Here is a 14,621-nt window from a genome sequence, read left to right as displayed (position 1 = left end):
TTGTTCTGTCCTTATTTTTTGCAAAATATCTAAATTTTTCAAAGAGCCAAATTTTTCAAATGTATCTATTTTATCTTAAATTATGCATCATGTTTATCAAAGGTTATGAAAATATAATACAAATGCCTAAGAATAAATTTTTAATATTTTCTCCGATTTCAATGATGTCATTTTGACTATGATTATATTTTTAGGTCCCGACCAAGGCTATCCCGACCTTGCAGAAGCCCAGCCTAAAAGAATCACAACATAACATAACATAGCGCGCGGAGGAGAGGCTGGGGTAATAATAATGGCTTTATTTTATTATTTAGTGCGTAAGGTATCAGATAAGGGTATAATTTTATGTAACTTACTTTACAAGTGGAATTAGGATCAGGATGTGTCGCTTTCATATTAGGCTGTTTTGTGGGAATGAAAACTGAAATTTACAGCCTTGGGGAAGTTGAGGTTCTCTACAACATTTACAACCCTCAAGTCTTGATAAATGATTTTAAGGAACGGTGATTTGTTTTTTATGTTTGATACTTTTTGTTCTCAGGTTCTATGAAAAGAGAGGGCAAAGAGGAATAGTGTGTTTGCCAATAGAAGGCAGTTGTGTGACAGCTCTGCCACACGACCAGTTGCCAGCGGCAGCATCTCATCATGTCCGAGACCTATGGTGAGCTGGGATGAGACGTGTCTGGGTTACATCTGCTGTTGGTACCAGAAATGCAGGATTTTCACATTAAGAACGTTCTCTGAAAAAGTGCACCATTTAAGACTGACAAAGCATGACAATTAGATGCTAATTTATAATGTGCCATGGGTTAACTCTTCTGGTTTTGTGGCATCTTTTCATTTTTGGGGAGGGGTAAGTGACTGTTTCCAAATCCTTCTGCCTATACTATTGTTCCTGAGCATATCAAAATGACTTAGATTTTGTTAAACCTCAAGTCTGTTCATGTTGTAGGAAAGTTAATATTCACTCATGTTTGGGCAACTATGTCCAAATTAGCTGTGAGAGAACACTGAACAGGGGCTGCAAGTGACAACTGAGGAATGAGCTGTATTCTGTAGTTGTGTACCTGTGTTTTGTCTGCCTGTGAAGCAAAAATAGCTCAGGCCCATCCTTGATGTGAAATGTGAATATGAAGTATTCCAGGGGTGTTGGTTTTCAGGCTTTTATCTATGCACTTTTTGCTTTGCAGACTTCCTCTTCAAGTTTTTGGTGATTGGAAGTGCAGGTACAGGAAAATCATGCATCTTGCACCAATTCATTGAAAACAAATGTAAGTAATACTGAAATATGTGTTCTAAAGTCCCTGCCATTGGGAAATTTTACTGTTAGGAACAGTAGTTCAGTTCTCAGTTGAAAATTTATGTGAGAAGTAGCATTTGAGGCTTTGAAGGTTGTCTACACAGCTAGTTACTGATTAATTTCTACTGTAGTCTCATTATTTGTTGTTGGATGAGCTTCAACCCTTGGCATTTGGTTTTATATATCCCAATCATCTTGATTTTTTTTTCTCTGCATGCCTTTTTGTCTTTTGATCATGTGTCGTGAGTCTGTGAAGGGATGACAGTTGTCAACAACTAAAAGTTGATGTTATATAAAAAACAATAATATTTTTGTCAGTGCTTGATGTAACAGTAACCCATCTTCGTCAGTTAAGCAAGACAGCAACCACACAATTGGCGTGGAGTTCGGCTCGAAGATAATCAGCGTCGGCGGCAAGTCCGTGAAGCTGCAGATCTGGGACACGGCTGGCCAGGAGCGCTTCAGGTCGGTCTCTGTTCTGCCCACAGTCTCTTCTGGTGGTAGCTCGGTTCAGTCCCCACTCCCCGCTGATAGTTCTCTCTTGACACTCTTCCAGTGTCCACCCTATGGTAAGGCCCAAGTCAGTACCTCTCCAAGTTTTATCGTCCTTGCGGCTCGCTGCCGAAAGGGAGGATGTCTGGCGGCGTTACACTGACCGGGGGCTGGTCGAATTTGTTCCCTGGGAAGGTGAAACACAGCCTACAGCTGCAGAGCCGGCGTTCCAGATGGCGCCCGCCGAGTAATGCCGTCCCTCTCTGTGACCCTTTTTACATTCCTCTGGCGCCCATCGGCCTGTTAACTAATAACTACCCACAGCTGAGCATCGAGTCTGAAATTTCGGTCAAACTCCGGTCTAAGCGCGATATCAGCGGTATCGTCGCATACCTTTGGTCTGGAATCGGTAATAATGGCATCACATTTACATAATTGATTATCATTGATCGGTTGCCGTTAGGGAAAGGCCAAAGGGCCAAGGATATCTTCATGAATTATGAATAATTCATAGGATGGCAAGCATCAACTCGGAGTTATTTTGTCCTGGTAACCTGCCTGAGGCTAATGCCTGGTGCCTCGACTAACCGCTGTGTGTTGACCCTACCAGGTCGGTGACTCGCAGCTACTACCGCGGCGCGGCCGGCGCCCTGCTCGTCTACGACATCACCAGTCGTGAGAGCTTCAACGCTCTGTCGGCCTGGCTGACTGACGCCCGCTCGCTGGCGTCGCCCAACATCGTCATACTGATGGTACGGGCCGCGTCCCCCGTCCCGCTGTTGGCCACACAAAGGGGACCGTGCTAGGCTGTATCCTATAATTGGTCACCTGGATAGGAGCTAGGGAGCGGTACTTACACTGATGGTGCAAACCGGATGATGTGGATGGAGGTAAACGGTTTCTTCATTCTGACGCTTTAAGGACTTGAGTCTTCTTGCTTCTCTCACGAACTACTGTCTAGCCAATTTATACCCTCCTGCCATTCTGGACACAAATCCGTAAATTCATATGTCCAGTCTACTTTGCCTGTAAGCTGCACTCTCTGACGTACCCGCACCCGACTGACTCGCACGCCCGTTGGATCGCAGGTGGGCAACAAGAAGGACCTGGACGCCGAGCGGGAGGTGACCTTCCTCGAGGCCAGCCGGTTCGCGCAGGAGAACGAGCTCATGTTCCTGGAGACGAGCGCGATGACCGGAGAACACATCGAGGAGGCGTTCCTCAAGTGCTCCAACACCATCCTGGCCAAGATTGAGACCGGTGAGTGGCTGTGTGTCGGGGGAGAAAGCTGAGGGTTCTCGGGGTTCGATCTATTCATGTATTGCAGGGTATGGTGTAAATGAGAACGCAGTTGGCAGCAACGAGCTTGAGGAGTTTGACAGATTGTCGCTGTTCTGTGTGGCCTATGGCGATGGGGATGTGAGCTGTTATTTTTACGTTTTTTTCATTTTGTGTGAATTGAAATCAATGCCGGACCGGTTCTTCGGTCGTCATTACTCGTGACTACAGTTACGCCTTAGAGGTGTTCGGTAGCGATGCCCGGCGTCCGTTCCGGTAAACATGCGCCCTTTTCCGTGCTCTCCGCTGGCAGGCGAGCTGGACCCGGAGAGGATAGGCTCCGGTATCCAGTACGGCGACCACGCGCTGCGCCGCCTCAACCGCGGCTCGGCGCGCACCTCGGCCGGACCAGACTGCGCCTGCAAGATCTGAGCAGGACGCGCCGCGCGACGGGCGGCGGCAGGTGGGGCTATCGGGGAACCCACCCGCCCTGTGATTCTACACAGATGTTTATTTTTAATGTAGGTAGCCGTGTTTGTTGTATGATTTGGCCGGCCCGGTGGGCGCGCGTCTGTTTTGGAGCGCGGAGTCGCCGCTATCGTCGGTGCGGCGGTGTTCGGTGGTGCGCCGTTGGGTAAGTGTCGTTCTCCGAGGATGTGTGCCTTCTCTCCTCTCGGGGTGACGGCCGAGGCGGGTCGGGGCCGCGCGCGCTGATCTCTCGGCTGGGGCTCCTGCGGTCGACGGCCCGGCGGCTGCCGCAGCAGGCGTGGATTGTACCGTACCGTACGCCGAGACGGGACGGCGGCGCGGAACGGTCGATAGACAGCTGGCTTTTAATTGTATCGCTTTAAATGATGTTGCAATTCCGCGGGGCGTCTTTGTGGAGCGCGCCGCAATAATTCCTTAGTGGTGATATATTTACACGCGTCTTGCGCTAGGATATTTGATGTGTTCACGGTTGCCGTGAGGTCGTATAAGTATTTATCGTAGTCTCTCACCCGGCCGGCCGGCGGCGGTAGTGTGATGTCTGCCGGCGGCTCCCCGCACCTGCAACCGTCCCTGCCTGTGTTGTAGCCGCGCCCCGCTGTGTTCCGTCCTCTCAGTTCTGAGCCGCCCCCTGCTGGAAGGAGCGGCGCCTGTACGTTTGTGCCGGCCTGCCCACGGCGGCAACAGTCAGTCGGGCAGCTATTTCTGCCCAGCGTGCGTCATCCCCGTCGCCTCCCCTATCATACACTGGCCGCTGTGCCCCCCCCCCCACCCCGCCATTCTCTCGGTCGAATTCATTGGCCGACCGGACGTGCATTGCGCGGCGTCTGCGATTGTCGTGAAGGCAGAAGCTAGTTCTTATTCCTGGAGACAGTATGGCTAACTGCCTAGGTCGTGGGGTTCCGCTGTTGTCGAGGACTGGCGCCCTTCCTTGCCCCATACCCGGTGTTCGCGGCGCCTATCACGCTACCCAGTCTAGTCTGATAATATATATCACTGACCGATCCAGTGTGTGTGGTGTCTGCCCCTGACTGCCCTGTACGGGTGTCTCCCGCGGGGTTAAAGTCATGGGGATAAAATAACATGGTTATTGGTTAACATGAGTGATGATCAAAGGCAAGAGTGATGATCCTGCCTTTGACGAGAACCGTCCGTCTCCATAGCACAGAAGGAAACACATATTGAATTGACAAACGTGGTTGTGTATTAACCGCACTTTCAATGATAAATTACAGAGAACTCTGTAGAAATCGACGATGTGCATGATGAACGAGTCGTTGGACGGAAATGCACGATACAAAATGAGAACATGAAACATGTAAGGAACAGCATGTGACTAGTGACTGTGGAAGCTCGTAGCAGAACAGGAAGCGTATTTATGTGAACAGCCCTGACTAGGAATCTCCCTCGCGCTCACGCGATACAAAATTGAACATGAAATGCGTGATGGACGGTAATGCTTGATCGGTGTCGAAATCTCGATGAAAGGAAGCACATCATTGTTGATAAGCGTTGACTAGAAAGCGTGACGTCTTATCGCTACACCTACCGGAACTACCTCTGGGACGACACAAAACGAGATCATCGCCAGCTCTTACTCAAACCATAAGTCCATAAGTCGGCTTGAAACGAACTCCCCCACCAATCTTAACTTGGACGGAAAATTCCTGCCTAAGTCACGGAAGGGCTGGGATTCAAGTGACTCAGGCTCAGACGGACTGCTGCGCAACAGTCGGTAGCCCGTCCAAAGGACGGACAACTATTTCTGCACAGCTCAGTTACACTAACGAACTGCTGTGCGACAGCCCGGTCTCAGCCGGACTGTTCCACCACACTCCAGTCTCAGACAGACTGCTCCACTCCTGTAGGCGGCGGTGGCTGGAAGTCGGGCACCATCTCGCGCACAATCCTGCGCAGCCGCTCCTTGCGGGCCTCGATGGCACGCTCCTGCTCCAGGGCTTCCGGCAGTCGCCTCCAGCGGCGCAGCACGCCGGCACACGTCAGTCTGGGGGGGGGGAGGGAGGGGTGTAGATTAGACTGAGTGGGTTGGATAGGAGGAATGTATCAAACTGGGGTGGAGATAACACGGGGCAAGTAAGGCTGTGCACTGGGGTAGTTCACGCTTGGTTGGACGGGGATGGTTTGGTTGGAGTGAACATAGGACAGTTTGTACAAGCTCACGGTCGAATCAGGGCGGTAGCTATAGTACAGTGAGACGACATGCGTATCATTACAGCCGGTGACAGCTGTTGGCCAGTTTGCGTGCGACATTCGCGTCACAGACTAGGACGGCGATAAACTCACCGCATGGAGGACTGTCCTCGCCTCACGTCAGGAGCCTCACCTGGCGTCACAGAGGGCGGCCCGCTGCATCTGCTGCCGGCGCCGGACGCGTCCCAGCGCCAGGCTGGCCTGCCACGTGCGGAGAGCCGCCTGTAGGCGCTGCAGCTGACACAGGTCGGAGGCCGCCTGCGCCTTCAGATGCTGCTGGTGCACGTACTGAAAACAGAAGTGGGCGGGAGGGAAATGTATGATACATAGTACATACGCATTACAAATGCGGATGCTTTCAGTTCAGGCCCGTCATCGTCATGAACATTAAACCGGCCATAAACTCCCATTTCCGCTAGCCTAACGCCAAGTCTCGCCATTCTTCATTGTCCTGACGCTCAGTCTCATCCTTTTCCATTATCCTAGCTCCCATGACTGTCCCCGTTCCCAAAGCCTCACCTTTCGCCAGCGTCCGAGTGCCCAGGCGGTGAGCCGGGTGCGGTACCAGTCCCGGGCCGCCTCCTCGCGCTCAGCAGCCAGCAGGGCGCGGTGGTGGCGCCAGCGGTGCAGACAGCGGCTCAGCAGAGTGGAGCGCGCCCACCGCTCGGCAGACGCCTCCAGATCGCGGCACCGCTGCCGAACGCGCGACCATGAATCCGTCAGAGTTCGAGACGGTAGCCAGCCGCGCAGAAGTTCACTCCGAATGTGTAATGTTCATGTAGCTCAAGTAGCGAATAAAACGGTCGTAAGCATTGTGCAGACACAGCATATCATTGCATGGTGATCAGCAAATAAATAAAGCCATGACTTTAGTATCTTGGTCGCTATATAGTGATATGATGTTAAGTACCTTCGCAAAAGAACGGAAAAGAAAATCCTACCTCAGATCGACCCCAGATATCTGTTACTGGATGCCTACCTGTGCGTATCGGACCAGGGCGCGGAACACGCGTCGGACCAGCGCGTGTCGCCGGAACTCGTCGGCTATCTGGTGCTGCTGCTGGAGCAGCTGCTGGCCGCGCAGCTGGCGGCGCCGCTGCTCCTCCTGGCGTAGCCGCCGCTGACGCAGCTGCTCCTGCTGCTGCTGCCGCTGCCGCCGCGCACATCGGACCAGGTGGTGAGCATGTACAACAAGCACAATTACTGAACACAATGAATGAAACTTTGCCTTCAAATGAAAATATACTGTTGACAATCTTACTGGGATACAACGCACCAACGAGGTACACAATTTGAATTACCCTCTTGCACTAACCTCAAGGGTGAGTTGACGCTGAAACTCCTCATGCCGTAGTCGTTCGGCCTCCCTATTGGCCGCCTCACGCTCCTGTCGGCGACGGCGGACCTCCTGCTGGCGTGCTTTCCTCTCAACAGCTCGCAACTGCAGCTTCTCCTGGTATGAAGGATGTGTCTCAGCTGCTTCTGGGGATGTAGCCACTTTCCCTGGCAGTCGAGTGCGCATGTTGCTTCTTGCATTTATCAAGAAGGTATGGAGATGTGGAGCTTGACGTAACTCACCCTCGGTCCGAGAAGCAGTCAATGGTTCCCTGCAAGCAGCCTTCAGGGCATGCCCTGCCATGATCTCTGCACACAGGTCAATGGATCCACCACTGCTGCTTGGTGATTGTGGATGTTCATGGTTAGCAATGCTCTGGACCTCTGGGTTGAGAACCTGTGGCTCAGGCTGTTGGAGTGCTTCCAAGTGGTCTGCTGCAGCTTCATTGTAACAAGCTAGCTGTGGAGAAACCTGTTGGTCAGATGCCTGTCCATCAGTCGGACCGATGCCAGGAGAGCTGATTTGATGCAGCTCTAATGGGAAAGAAGACTGTCCCTGAAGAGTGCTTCCCTGGCGAGAATGGCCAAGGCTTTCAGCTTTCACGTTATGATCCCCTAAAACTTGCTGTTTCAGCCGAAGCACAAACTCTGAGATGATCTCTGGGTCAGTGAGGCGAGATCTACTGGAATCGAGTTCATCCATGATAAACTTTATTACCGCATTATGATGCCTTCTCACTAAATCACAAATTTCAGTAGGAATTTCACACGTAATTCGAGGGCCTTGCGTATTTTAAATTCATTCAATTCATCCGCGGCACATGGCATATGAAGAATGTCAATATTTTGAAACACTTGCGTCGTGTTTGTAGAAGCTGTTTGGTACTTGACCATACAAAACACTTCGTGTGATACGCAAACTTTAGTCATGCCCCAAAACATATAAGCGAAGCGATAGTAAATAATCAATCTATGATTTATTGTGCAAAAGTGCAACAAAACATGATGCAAAAAAGAACATTTGTATAACAGTCCCAAAAGAAAGTACTCAGAAGTTGCTCAAAAGTACTAGTAGAAAAATCCCCTCCTGGCGCCATCCTGACCAGACCCACCGGTTGATTCTCCCAAGTGTGGTTGAAAGATCGAAACATTTTTGCAAGATAGTGAGGTATATTGCATGGCAAATTGATTGGGCTTGTTGCATGTGGCAAAAAGCATGTCTGAACCGAGGGGCAGGTCCAAGCAGCCAGTGAAATCCAAAATAGGGCCCCCAGGAGATGCGCCACGTATGTCTAAGAAGGTGACATTCGAGGACCAGGCAGCAAAGGGTAGTGAGGATGCAAACAGGCCCATGTCACTCCACTTTTGATGACATCATAAGGGGGCCACAGGACAATTATTGCCCGTTCTCGTGGGTTCACTCAAGACGTGATTCTCACTCAAAACTTGTTTATTGTATCCGAAAATACAGATATAAGCATGGCCGTTCCGATCGTCGCCATATTGCCAACCACCATTCCGTCACAGCTGTTTCCGATTCTCCCACTCCTAACCGGCGACCAATCACAGGCCACAGGGCCGCATAGACTCGCCTCGAACGAGCTGCCCATGGCCAACCGAACACACAGCGCCATCTGTCTCAGCTGCGGTACATCTAGATTCGCAAATCCGTCGCCAGTTGTCAGCACCGATCGGAGGCCTAGGTCTGACAGCCAACAATACCCCCGGCCACATAAGTTGACGACCCGTCAACAAAACTGTCAGACAACATAACGTAGCGTAGAAAAAAAAAATCACACGATGTCCCTGCATGTTATTACTTTACACCTGTATCTGACCGACTCAACAATCAACCTGAGGGAAACAGTGAGTCATAGACTGCTGTTTTCAATGCACCGCTCTGCTACTCGGATCTAATATGGGCTCACTCACATGTGCACTTATGAATTAGCACATATCACAGCCAGTAAATACCATTGCCTTAACCATTCCTGGAGATCGACTGAGATACTGTGATCCAGATAAGCTCTGCTGTCAGCTCTGACATCATTCTCCTACATCTATTATGAAACGAAAACAAATCTTATGCATGTAGCACACACTGAAATCTTAAATCTAATCCAGCACGTAATCAGCCAGATGACGAGGCATACGTCTATCTCTGCCTGAGCGCCGTAAGGGTGGGTTAGCATCCGTCACCCCACTCGTGTCAGCACTGTCATTTTGCACTGGGAGGGCGTCAGTCGGGTCAACAACAACATGGTCTGTCGACGCCGTGTCACCGTCTGTCTGCACATCTGATGTCCCGTCTCCTGTGAATTCATCAGTCTGTCTGTCAGTTACCCGAACATCAGCGTGCCGTGTCACAGGAAGGGTCAGGTCGGTTTCCCGAGGACGGTTCAAAACACGGTTACGTTGATACTCGCGGCCTGCATCTGCTGGTATCGGATCTGGGCGCGCCCTGTCACGTCGGCGAGCCTCCACTGGTCTCACAGACTTATCATCTCGCGCCGCGTGCCGAGACTCATCACCTCTCGCCGAGTGCCTCTGTGGGACGGTCGGGGTAGACACACACAACTTCAAACGATTGTGGTGGACAACTTTCGAAGCACCACCCGCTCCTTCCTTGCCAATCCTATACGTCCAGCCCCTTCTTTTCTCGAGAACTCTGTACGGACCTTCCCACCTCCAAGAAAGTTTCGGCGTCTCTCCTCTCTTGAAGACCTGTTTACGAAGCCATACTCTGTCATCAACCTCGAATACCGATTCAACTAAACGAGAATCATGAAGAACCTTACTCTTCTCATGAGCTGAAACGCTAGCATCACGAATCAACTGATCAGTACTGTCAATAGTCTCCTGGAGCCTTTTCACGTATGCCAGAATGTCCGGTTCACTTGACTGATCCGGCGCGACCTGGGCTCCCTCTCCAAACATCCGGTCCACAGGCAGCTTTACCTGGCGTCCGAACACAGCTTCATAGGGCGACATCCCTATGGAGTCATGTACATTGGCGTTCATTGACAACACAGCAGGGCCCAAACAAGTAGGCCACGCCTTTGGATGGTCAGCACACATCTTGGCGACAGCTGCCATCAGAACACGATGACTGCGTTCCGAATAGCTGTTGCCCTCGGGATGATACCCACTGGTCGTACTGCTGTGAATACCCAGCAGACTGTACAGCTCGGTCATCACTTTACCCGTCAGGTTACGACCTTGGTCGCTGTGAATAGCACGAGGAATACCGAAAACAGAAATCACGTTTTCCATCAGCGCCTGAGCAATGGTACGTGCCTCCTGATTTGGCAACGGAAATGCCCATGAGAACCTGGTAAAGGAATCAATGCACGTCAGTACGTACTTATATCCGTCAGGTTCACTCGCTGGCAGAGGTCCAACCAAATCAATGTCCAACCGATCCATGAATCCTTCGGACTGCAATGACCCCATGGGAGCCTCTGACCCTCTGGGTGCGTCTCTCCTTTTCTCACACACCTCACACTGTTGACAAAACCCCCTCACCTCGGACTGAATGCCCGGCCAGAAGAATCGCTGTCGAACCAGCTTCTCTAACCGGTCTGCACCTTGGTGTCCTCCACCATAGCCACAGTGAAGTGCCTCCACTTCCAGGATCTCACGACGAAGGTGCTGTGGAACAACCATCTGCAAACAAGTAGGTGCTCCCCTTACTGTCTGCGTCCGTCTGTACAAAACAGGATGTTCCTCACCACGCACCACGAGCCGCCGCCACTCTCTCAGTAACCGTATGGCGCCCTCTGATCTCAGGTGCTTCTCGCGCGGACGAACGCGTTTGCGTTTCCACGCCTTGAGCTCCAGAATTCCAGCATCTCTGTCCTGCTCCTGTGAAAGCTGCTGAATGGTCATGCCCTGAATGCTACTTTCATTCACATTCTGCTCGGTCTCCGATGTCACAGCACGCAACACCGGTGTCCCATGGAACTCATCAGTCACTGGTCCAGATCCTCCCACATCTGCATCCTGTGACGTCACTGGGACCCGAATCCATCGATACGTCACACCATCTGAACAATCCGACTCCTCTGGATGCGGATATCGAGACAAAGCGTCCCCATTTTTGTGCAAAACTCCCTTCCTATGTCTCGTCACAAAATCCAGCTCTGAAAGTATCAGCAGCCATCTGGCGATCTGGCCCTCTGGGTTTTTGAAATTAAACAACCACTGAAGTGCTGCGTGATCTGTCCTCAAAACGAACCTAGCTCCCACCAAGAACTGGTGGAAATGCTGCACTGCCCAGACTACAGCTAGCAATTCACGCTTTGTGACTGCATACTGCCGCTCTGCCTTCGTCAGCGGACGACTAGCATACGCGATCACCCGATCGTTCTGCGTTAGACAAGCCCCGATCGCTACACCACTGGCATCTGTATCTAATATAAACGACGGAGCGCCCTTCTCAAACGACGGATGCGCTAGCACAGGTGGCGACGCTAAAGCAGCTTTCAAACCCTGAAAGGCCTCAGCTGTCTGTGACGTCCATACAAACGGCACACCCTTCTCGGTCAATCTGGTCAGCGGCTTAGCCAACTCAGCAAATCTGGGAATAAACTTACGAACATATGAAGCTAGCCCCAGAAATGATCTGACCTGCTTGACTGTAGTTGGTTGTGGCCAATCTCGGATGAGACGCGTCTTCTCGGGATCACACGCGACTCCCTCAGAACTGACCAGAAATCCAAGGAACTTCACCTCCCTCTGACACAGACGAATCTTCCGGAGCGAAAGAGTAAAGCCAGCGTCCTGTAAACACTGGAATATAGCACGAAGGTTCGATTTCATCTCACTCATGTCCTCGGCCAAAACGAGGATATCATCGAAATACTGAACATAAACATCCACACTAACACCAGATAATGCCAGTGCCACAGCACGATTGAAACTGTGAGGCAATCCCTGAAGTCCATAAGGGCAAGACTGATATTCAAATAAACCGAACTCTGTTGTGACTGTTGTTTTAGCACGATCAGCTACATGAAGCGGCATCTGATGATAGGCCTGCGCCAAATCAAGCGATGTGAACAGTTTAGCTCCCGAAAGTTTCCGCAAACACGACTCAATATGTGGAATGACTTGCACACAAGGAGTAGTGATGCGATTCAGACGCCTGTAATCACCACAGATACGAACGTCCTTACTGTGCGGCTTGGAGACGACGACGAGAGGACTCGCCCACTCCGACTCAGGTACAGGCCGAACAACTCCACTGTCAACCAACCGACTCAGCTGCTCAGCCACCTTCCCCTTCATGTGACCCGGCACAGGTCTGTAGTTCTGAAAAATAGGTCTGTGGTCACCAGTCGGTATGCAATGCTCAGCAATGCTCGTCCTACCCAATCCTGTAAACACCTCCTTGTACTCAGTCAGGATCTGTTTGAAGTCATTCCTGTCCTGCATGGTCAGATGTTCAGTTACCCTGTCCAGGTCCTTGTCAAAGTCAGACAGGTCTGAGGGGTTTGGATGACCCACCCCTTGCACAGCCTCATCTCCTACTACCTGAACATTGGCAATATGTGTCCCCTTATACACTTTCACATCATCAGCTGACACATTAGACACACGAATGGGAACACAGTAATCATCAACCTTAACAGCTAACCGAGCCACACAAACGCCTAACTTGTCTTCAGCAGAACGCTCTGGCTCCAACAAACACGTCTGACCCTGCAAACGTCGCTCACGTACCTCACCACTAAACAACATCTCAGTCCGAGCCTTCACCACAACTGTGTCAGTCACCACCACACGAGACACATGGTACTGATCTCTCATGGGTGAACACTGCAGTGGGACAGTCACCGTTCTGACATGAAGCAAACCTGTGCTCATGTCGATCTTTGCCCCCAGCTGGGTGAGAAGCCTAGCTCCAATCAAACAATCTTCAGACAACTTACGTGACACAAGTACAGTTACTTTTTGGACACACTTGGCAATCTCTATATCTAGCACAGCACAACCTACAATATCTGCATCACTTCCATCCGCTAACTTAACTTTACTGTCCAGGGGATACGTAGGTGTACCCTGGGGCAGGCAATCCAACTTAACTAATGTTTCATCAGCCCCTGTATCGATAAGAGCACCGACTACATTATCACCTACTTTTACTTTCAGGTACCTCCCCCCTGGTTCAGGCTCCTTAGAGTCCTCTTCACACCCATGACCCACTACTGGAGGCTCTGTGTAGCGGGTCGTGTCTCGTTTTTTTCATTGCACATGGGACTCAGGTGACCCACTCTGCCACACGTTCCACACCTGTCATTCTTAAACACACAGGATCTTCGAAAGTGCCCCTCACCTCCGCATGTGAAACACTGGGCCCCTCTCCTACCTCGTGGCTGCCTCTGGAACTGACCAGCAGATGTCCCCAGTGGGGGTTGACGCTGCTGCCACCTCCCTGCGAACGGTCCTCGCTGTCCTCCTCGCTGACCACGAGGTGGTGGGCGACCAAAGCCGCCACGAGAGCCATGCTGCTGCTGATGGCCCGCTGATCTCTCAGGATGCCCATCTGCTCTCTGACCTTCCACCACACGACTCACAACCTGCTCAGGCTGTTGAGGACGCATCACTCGGATTTGATGTGCCCGCTCGAGTCCTTGTACGACCTTGACTGCCTCTTTCAGGTTTTGACAGTCCCGCTTGATCACTTCTTCTGCGTACGCCACAGGTAGTTGCCTTTGAAGATGTAGCATTACCATCTGATCTACTTCTTCCTGTTTGGTAATATATTTCGCCCATCTCCGCATCTGTTGGACCATGACGAGTACGCTACCCTTATAGGTAATTGCATCAATTTCTTGACTGGCCGTTAGAGAGGTCGGTTTTCCACCCAACAGGGCCTGGACTGCTGTGTCGACCTCATTAAGGTCTGTGGCTCCAGTGTCTCTTACGCAGTCCCGTACGTCGCCTGTCACAAAAAATCGGAGATTTGACGCCTGCTTCTCCCGGTTCCATTTTCTCCCTTCCGCGTAACATACGTAATCCTCGAGCCACTCTATCCAATCCTTGGCTGTCACGCCAGTAAACTTATCGAGTGAAATGTCCTTCTCTGCCATCTTGCGTATATCAATCTGTGCCACGTGTTGACTTGCGGCAATCACGGTTTCCAGTAAAAGTCCGTCCGTACCACGAGAATCACTCTCCCATCTTGAGCACCGCTGCCACCACTATTGCCCGTTCTCGTGGGTTCACTCAAGACGTGATTCTCACTCAAAACTTGTTTATTGTATCCGAAAATACAGATATAAGCATGGCCGTTCCGATCGTCGCCATATTGCCAACCACCATTCCGTCACAGCTGTTTCCGATTCTCCCACTCCTAACCGGCGACCAATCACAGGCCACAGGGCCGCATAGACTCGCCTCGAACGAGCTGCCCATGGCCAACCGAACACACAGCGCCATCTGTCTCAGCTGCGGTACATCTAGATTCGCAAATCCGTCGCCAGTTGTCAGCACCGATCGGAGGCCTAGGTCTGAC

At 51.2% G+C, this 14,621-nt stretch overlaps 2 protein-coding genes across 3 annotated transcripts; one reads left to right on the top strand and one right to left on the bottom strand.

Annotated features, from left to right (window-relative positions):
* The first annotated feature begins 256 nt into the window (after window positions 1–256).
* On the top strand, window positions 257–4,560 carry LOC122388802 (ras-related protein Rab-4B-like). The gene is made up of 7 exons (XM_043380203.1): window positions 257–283; window positions 542–661; window positions 1,191–1,271; window positions 1,651–1,765; window positions 2,403–2,544; window positions 2,881–3,052; window positions 3,384–4,560. The coding sequence occupies exons 2-7, from the start codon at window positions 646–648 to the stop codon at window positions 3,500–3,502; spliced, it is 645 nt and encodes a 214-aa protein (XP_043236138.1). The 5' UTR covers window positions 257–283; window positions 542–645; the 3' UTR covers window positions 3,503–4,560.
* A 174-nt stretch (window positions 4,561–4,734) lies between these two features.
* Window positions 4,735–8,504, bottom strand: LOC122388801 (trichohyalin-like). 2 transcript variants are annotated; one of them, XM_043380201.1, is made up of 6 exons: window positions 7,346–7,923; window positions 7,083–7,249; window positions 6,747–6,917; window positions 6,287–6,460; window positions 5,901–6,055; window positions 4,736–5,561 (listed from the first exon to the last, which is right to left on the bottom strand). In XM_043380201.1, the coding sequence occupies exons 1-6, from the start codon at window positions 7,803–7,805 to the stop codon at window positions 5,399–5,401; spliced, it is 1,290 nt and encodes a 429-aa protein (XP_043236136.1). In that variant the 5' UTR covers window positions 7,806–7,923; the 3' UTR covers window positions 4,736–5,398. The 2 variants fall into 2 exon arrangements, with proteins under 2 accessions (XP_043236137.1, XP_043236136.1); XM_043380202.1 differs by having other exon boundaries at window positions 4,735–5,561; window positions 7,083–8,504.
* Window positions 8,505–14,621: the final 6,117 nt, after the last annotated feature.

The sequence above is a fragment of the Amphibalanus amphitrite genome, unplaced genomic scaffold (genome assembly GCF_019059575.1).
Source record: "Amphibalanus amphitrite isolate SeventyFive unplaced genomic scaffold, NRLGWU_Aamphi_draft 000335F_arrow, whole genome shotgun sequence".
NCBI classification, from domain to species: domain Eukaryota; kingdom Metazoa; phylum Arthropoda; class Thecostraca; order Balanomorpha; family Balanidae; genus Amphibalanus; species Amphibalanus amphitrite.
Note: the sequence above shows the minus strand (reverse complement) of the source record. Positions and strands in the feature narration are given on the sequence as shown.

What these genes read in the sequence shown, in the direction of transcription:
- LOC122388802 (XM_043380203.1), top strand. An exon ending in GCTGGCCAGGAGCGCTTCAG is followed by an intron (nt 1,766 to 2,402) that starts GTCGGTCTCTGT and finishes TGACCCTACCAG; the next exon opens with GTCGGTGACTCGCAGCTACT. An exon ending in CCAACATCGTCATACTGATG is followed by an intron (nt 2,545 to 2,880) that starts GTACGGGCCGCG and finishes GTTGGATCGCAG; the next exon opens with GTGGGCAACAAGAAGGACCT.
- LOC122388801 (XM_043380202.1), bottom strand. Translation starts at nt 7,805, where the DNA reads ATGGATGAACTCGATTCCAGTAGATCTCGCCTCACTGACCCAGAGATC. An exon ending in CCCTGGTCCGATACGCACAG is followed by an intron (nt 6,461 to 6,746) that starts GTAGGCATCCAG and finishes CGCGTTCGGCAG; the next exon opens with CGGTGCCGCGATCTGGAGGC. An exon ending in GCCGCCCTCTGTGACGCCAG is followed by an intron (nt 5,562 to 5,900) that starts GTGAGGCTCCTG and finishes CCCCCCCCCCAG; the next exon opens with ACTGACGTGTGCCGGCGTGC.